The sequence below is a fragment of the Tupaia chinensis genome, unplaced genomic scaffold (assembly GCF_000334495.1).
Source record: "Tupaia chinensis unplaced genomic scaffold, TupChi_1.0 Scaffold141530_1, whole genome shotgun sequence".
Lineage (NCBI taxonomy): Eukaryota > Metazoa > Chordata > Mammalia > Scandentia > Tupaiidae > Tupaia > Tupaia belangeri.
Genome location: NW_006201391.1, coordinates 880,366 through 887,451, shown reverse-complemented (window position 1 = coordinate 887,451; position 7,086 = coordinate 880,366). Strand labels below are relative to the sequence as shown.

Sequence of the window (7,086 nt, the reverse complement as noted above, 5' to 3'; positions counted from 1 at the left end):
GTAGTTCACGGGTCGGACCGAGGCGAGGGACTGCGGAGGACGGAGCCTACGGCTCCCGTGATGCCCTGCGGCCGCTTGGCCTGGTGCCTCACGGGAATTGTAGTTCTCTTTCGAAAACGCCCATTCTGGAAGGCTGATGGGAGCGTCTTCGTGAGTCGTTGGAGCCCATCCTGAAGTCAGCAGTAGCAAGGAAGAGCATATTTAGGGACTAGCTGTGGAAGAAGGGAAGGAAGAATAAAAGAGGGAGAAAGGACGAGAGGAGAGGCTCCTGTCATGCTCTGCTAGGCGAGCGAGCTTTCGGGCGGCGGTGCTCTGAAAAGTGATCTGTTGTTCGTCTCTAATGGAGAGAGCAGTGACTGTCCGTGTGGGGTGGAAGGGAAGGGCGAAGCACGCAGACCAGGCCTCGGCCCGGGCCTGCAGGGGCCGCCGACTCCCTCCACGAGGCCAAAGAAACTTTGTGGAGCGTGCGCATGGGCTGAGCGTTGACTGGACGGGCTGGGGCAGGAGGCACGGAGCTCTCACCGGCCACCCTCCTCCCGCCCCCACAGACACCTCAGCTCTAGCCTGGCTCATCCTGGCTCGTACACGTGGGCTGCCCTGCCGAAATCCAGAAAAGAATGAACTGGGGGGCGGGGGGAGCGGATCCGAGAAAAGATAAGTGTGCATAATTTTGCACCTTAGACCCTAAACTTGAAGGCTGAGTTGACTTCTGCCTTTGAAGTCGGTCGAACGTATTTTCCTTCTTTCTTTTGCTTCGTGGTTTCTCGAGACAACATCCTGCCTGTCTAGAGCGGCTTGATTGTACACGTGTAATTCACACCCAGGCTCTGGACTCAGGAAATCTGGATGCATACAAGTTGTATTTAATAGAATGCTTTTCTGGAAAGCATCCTTGCGCTTCCTGGATCCCTTTGCTCCTAGCCCACTGCTTAGGCCCGCACCGGCGACGAGCGACGAGCAGCAGGGGGCACTAGGCAGAGTAGGAAGCCAGCCTTGGGGGCAGGCAGCGGTCGTAAGTCAGCCCGGCGGCGAGAGCGGGAAGCGCGCAGACGTCGGTGCCGCGGCCAGCGTGGCGCGCGCCGCCTCCCCAGCGCCCGCTGCCGGGCGAGCTTCGCAGCGCACGCTCACCGGGGCTGAGTCGTTCGCGGGCAACTTGCGACCGCTGGATGCAGCTCATCTGCTTGAGTTCTACCTAGGGGGGATCTTGCAGTACGCTTAGTCCATCTGATTCCTAAGATGTTAACACTGTTCCTCTCGCTGTTTTTTCTTTCTTTTTTTATTCATCAAAAGTTGTGGCTTTCAGGATTGCCGAAAAAATGTGGTAAGCTTATGTTTCATGAAGGAAGCAGGTTATGGACATTGAGAAAGAGGTCAGTCTGGACTAGAGTACTGAGGTATTAAGAATAATGCAAGTGTTTTGTTCTCTCTCACTATGTTTTTATTCTCTCTAGTTCATTTTTTTCACATGAATTGTGTTTTATTGTTTGTTTTTCTATTCCCATTATTTCTATCCCCAAACGTTTGTCCCCATAGTCCCTGCCTCTGGTAGCTGGCTAGCAGTGCAAACTAGACAGCTTTGATTTAGACCATCTTAAGGGCTTCTCCGTCTCTACCGCTGGCCTCCTTTCTCTCGTTTCTCATGGTCCTTTGTCTTGCCTGTGAGTAATTTTTAGCTTACCTCTCCATTATCTGAAACTCAAGGAGGAAATGAGAATCAGGCAGTTAATGAAAAACAGCTTTGTTGTAACCTTTATTATTATAAGTGAAGTGGAGGTGGGCGAGACTTGTCCTATATGAAAGCATATTATAAAGCCATAAAATTAAATCAGTGTGGTACTGAGCTATGCACAGACAATGAAGCAGAGAATACAGAAGCAATCTCATGTAGGTATGGGAATTTCAGACATGGGGAAAATGACATGTCCAGACAGTGGGGCAAGACAACGAACTAATTATTCATTTGAAAACAAATTATTGAGTCTACCTCACACCATTTGCAAAACTGATTTCCACATGCATCAAAAGGTAAGCTTTTAAAGAGCTCTGGAGAATTGTTTAATTATGAGAGAATGTGGGGGTAGGAAAGAGCTTTTTAAAGTTCTTTAGAAAAGCTCAAAGGTCATAAGAAAAATATTTGACTCTGTCAAGACTGACAGCTCTATTCAATAAAACACAAATGACATGTTGGCAGATCTTGGAACCTGTATGACAAAACACCAATATCCAAATTATATAAGCTTAAAGTCGCCAAGACAAAGTGAAACAACATTATAGAAAGAGGAGAGGAAATGAAAAACTGATTCAGGGACCAGCAGTTAGCTTAATGGCTATCTCGCTGGACTCCCATGTAGTCGACTGCGGTTCGAGTCCCAGACCTGGTGGCTTAAACTCACACCAGGCGTGTGTGTGTGCGTGCCCAAGATCCCGAGAGGAGAATGGAGGAGAAGGGGCTGCAGCGTGGCCATCCCCTCTGGGGGGTGATTTCTCGCTTTCTCTCTCTCTCTGTCTGTCTGGCGAGCACACGCATCCTATACCAAAAAAAACAAAAACAAAAACAAACAAAACAAACCTCTCCCAAAAAAAGAATTATAAGTGAAGTGGAGGTGGGCGAGACTTGTCCTATATGAAAGCATATTATAAAGCCATAAAATTAAATCAGTGTGGTACTGAGCTATGCACAGACAATGAAGCAGAGAATACAGAAGCAATCTCATGTAGGTATGGGAATTTCAGACATGGGGAAAATGACATGTCCAGACAGTGGGGCAAGACAACGAACTAATTATTCATTTGAAAACAAATTATTGAGTCTACCTCACACCATTTGCAAAACTGATTTCCACATGCATCAAAAGGTAAGCTTTTAAAGAGCTCTGGAGAATTGTTTAATTATGAGAGAATGTGGGGGTAGGAAAGAGCTTTTTAAAGTTCTTTAGAAAAGCTCAAAGGTCATAAGAAAAATATTTGACTCTGTCAAGACTGACAGCTCTATTCAATAAAACACAAATGACATGTTGGCAGATCTTGGAACCTGTATGACAAAACACCAATATCCAAATTATATAAGCTTAAAGTCGCCAAGACAAAGTGAAACAACATTATAGAAAGAGGAGAGGAAATGAAAAACTGATTCAGGGACCAGCAGTTAGCTTAATGGCTATCTCGCTGGACTCCCATGTAGTCGACTGCGGTTCGAGTCCCAGACCTGGTGGCTTAAACTCACACCAGGCGTGTGTGTGTGCGTGCCCAAGATCCCGAGAGGAGAATGGAGGAGAAGGGGCTGCAGCGTGGCCATCCCCTCTGGGGGGTGATTTCTCGCTTTCTCTCTCTCTCTGTCTGTCTGGCGAGCACACGCATCCTATACCAAAAAAAACAAAAACAAAAACAAACAAAACAAACCTCTCCCAAAAAAAGAAAAAAAAAAAAACTGATTCAGAAAGGAGGAAATACAAATGATAAAAACAAGCCTGAAAACATGCTGCAACTCAGTAACTAGGGAAGTGCAAAAAGTAATATATTTTTCTCATAAAATTGGCAGAATATTTAAGGACTTAAAAATTCAATCTTTATGTTCATTAACAAAAAAAAATAGTTAAATAAGCTATGGTATAGTCAATGTTGGGAATACTGTAAGAGCAGGAGAAGAGAGACAAAAATGTTCATGGTCATGTAAATATTAAGTGAAGAGCTCAAGTTGTAGAATAATATGTGCTGGATTATAGCTTATATGCTTTTAAAACTGTGTTTCATGTGTATTTGAATGTACAGAGAAAAAATCTGGGCAGTCTACGTCAAAATGAGAAAAGGAGGTCACTGCTGGTGAGTACTTACATTCGCATTGTGAAATAGCTTAGTACATTCTTGCATATTGCAGATAACCTGAAAACCACAGAATGAAAGATGGAAGAAAGTAGAAACTGGTAGCAAAACTACCAGCCAGAGGTACAAGCCTTTACTATTTAGGGATGTTTTTTTCCCAGACAGATCAAAGCATTTGTAATTAGGTTGTAAGCATTTCTGCATCATTAAATACTCTTTGGAAACATTCTGTTTATGTGTCTATGTGTGTGGCTTTTTTAGACAAGATCTCGCTGTGTCCTTCTGTCTCAGCCTCCCAAATAGCTAGGACAGTAGGCATGAGCCACCATGCCTGGCTTTTAGGGTGGGCTGGGTATCAGATTTTGAGTCTCCCATGGGCCTCAGACTGCTGACAGTAGCATCCAGGATAACACCTCATTCAAGCTAGAAGCATTTTTTTAAGTTATTTATTTAATTTCATTTATTACTGTTATTTTAACTTGCTGTAGGACATGTGCACTTACCAGAGAGATACAGAAGAAGAGGTAAAGTGAGAAAGCAAGCTGCCAGGTCTGGGACTCAAACCTGGTTGGCCATATGGGAGTCCAGCACCTTAACAACCATGCCACCTGTTGGTCCAAGCTAGAAACATTTTAATGGCTGTGTAGTATCCCTTCATATGACATTACCAATTTTAAGTTCATTACATCATCTACAAAAAGCACCGGGGGATTTTTTTTTTTAGTTACCAGAAGGCTTATGGACTCACCTAGGGTCAGGAGGAAAGTACCCAGCAATGGAGCATGGTCATGCTGCAGCCCCTTCTCCATTTCTCCATCAATTGGAATTCTGGGTATGCATTCACATGGGCCTAGAGTATTTTTCAAGCCAGTAGGATGGTGCTTAGAACCACATCTGGCCATATAGAATCTAATTCCCTGAACCACTAGGCAGCAGGACCAGCCCAAGGAAAATACTTTCAAATGAAGACTCATATTATGCTCAAGGCTTTAACATGTTTTTCTTGGAAGACATATATTAGAATCATGTAGGAAGATTACACAAAATACAATTGTTGGAGGATTTCACTATGGCCCACAGTCAACCCAGGTATATTATGGATGGGAGAATTAACTGCAAACATAATAAGCATTTTTTTAAAAAAAGGAACTATTGGGGACTGAGTCCACCATGAGAGCTGAGATCTAGTGATTTCAGGGATAAGAGCAATAAAAATGTTCTGAGAATTTATCCTGGTAGAGCTGCTGGAGAAAAACGCAACGCCAAAGAGTTTGCAGACCACATCCTCCTGTGTGCCTCTGATCACTCAGATTGATCTTCTAGAAATGAGGAAGGAATGAATAACCCAATAGATGACTAGAAATCACCACAGAGGCACAAGAAATACGTGAAGCCAAGAAAATACCTCTCCCAAAAGGGAAAATAATAACTCCTTTTCAACCACAGAAGTACAATGGAACTCATGGAAATGTCTGATAAAGAATTTAGAATGTTCATAGCGACAAAGCTAACAGAGATGCAAGAGAAGAGAGACAATGAACACCAGAAGAAAAAAGCCGATGAGTTCCAGGAGGTGAGGAAGTTCTTACGAGAGCTGAAAGAGGAAATACGCACCATAAGAAAGAGTCAAATGGAACTGTTGGAGGTGAAGGCTATAATACAGAAAGTCAAAACCTCCCTTGAAAGTATTCAAAGCAGACTACTAGGTCATACAGAAAGTTGAATCTCAAATGTAGAAGACAGAATCGTAGGACTAGTAAAATCCACCACAGAGACTGAGAAAATAGCCCCCCAAAATGAGAATAATATACGAGAAATACTAGATACCATTAAACATCCAAACATGTGGATAATCGGTATCCCAAAAGGTGAGGAGACTAATAAGGGCATTGATAATCTATCCCATGAAATCCTGGAAGAAAACTTTCTAAACCTAGAGAGCATTCAAATATCCAGACCCAAGAAATACAAAGGACCCCAAATAGGATCAACCCAAAAAGGTCTTCTCCAAGACACATTATAGCCAGATTGACCAAAACCACAGATAAAGACAAGATACTCAGACTGGCAAGAGAGAAATGTCAGGTTACCTGCAAAGGATATCCCATCAGGCCAACAGCAGACCTCTTACCAGAAACAGTGCAAGCAAGGAAAGAAGGGGAAAATACATTCAAAAGTGTTGAGTGAAAAACAATTTCAACCAAGAATACTGTATCTGGCAAGAATATCCTTCATATGGGAAGAGAAGACAAAAACAATCTCAGATAAGCAAAACCTGAAAGAATTTACCAACACCAGACCAGCTCTCCAAGAAGTTCTGAAGGAAGTGCTATCCCAGGAAAACTAAAGTCAGACACACCGAAATAAGAGATCTAAAACAACTAAGAAAATGGTATGGTCAAGTTCAGAGTTGAACGTTATCTTCCAGAATTTAAATGGAAGTATCAGACCACAACAGAAGATAAAGTACATGAGTTTGAACTGGTGAAATAAAATTGTAAGACTTTTGACTAAAACATTACTGACCTTCTATGCTTTGCTTTCCAGTGTTAAGGAGTTTTGTCTTCTCTTGAATTGTAGACAGGTCCATGTACCTACTATGTGAACAGAATCCTAACCTATTTCCTGGCTTTAAGTATTAAGCAAAGTTCTCTAAACATTTTTTATTTTAATTTATTAAAGCTAAAACAGCCTTTCTTGAAATTAAAAAAATGTATTTAAAAAATACCTTTTTAGTGACTACAGTAAGCTATGTAGCCTCAGCTGTGTGCTGTTTTACAGTATATTCATTCTACCCACAGAGTTCATGCCTAAAGTCAACTTTTATTCACACATATGTATATATCAGCTGAACTTACTATTGAAAGTATTTAATTAAGATATTTCGTGAATCAATATAATGTGAAAAAAATAAAGGAATGGAAAGCAACTGCAGATACCAGAGACAGGGTGGGAGGAGGATGGAAAATGGCAGGGTGTGAGAAATAGGGGGAAAATATATACATACAAGAAACAAAAAATGGAAAATTATTTGTTGATGATCACATGTATGACTAAACCACTTTACAGTGTATTCTGGCTGGAAAATCTCATTTTGTATGTTGTGGTGATGTTCAGTGAAAGTATGTAAAGTAAATAAATAAATAGAAATAAAATTAAAAATAAAAAGGAAATATTTGGACCAGCAGATGGTATAGTGGTTACTTTGCTGAACCCCACATAGTCAACCATGGTTCAAGTCCTGGACCTGACGACTTGAAACTCACG

At 42.1% G+C, this 7,086-nt stretch overlaps 1 protein-coding gene across 1 annotated transcript in view; it reads right to left on the bottom strand.

Annotated features, from left to right (window-relative positions):
* WNK1 (WNK lysine deficient protein kinase 1) overlaps nt 1-573 on the bottom strand; it is a 181,534-nt gene extending 180,961 nt beyond the window's left edge. The window contains 2 exon segments of the mRNA XM_027766228.1: nt 51-170; nt 523-573. Coding sequence (XP_027622029.1) covers nt 51-170; nt 523-573 — 171 coding nt within the window.
* Nucleotides 574-7,086: the final 6,513 nt, after the last annotated feature.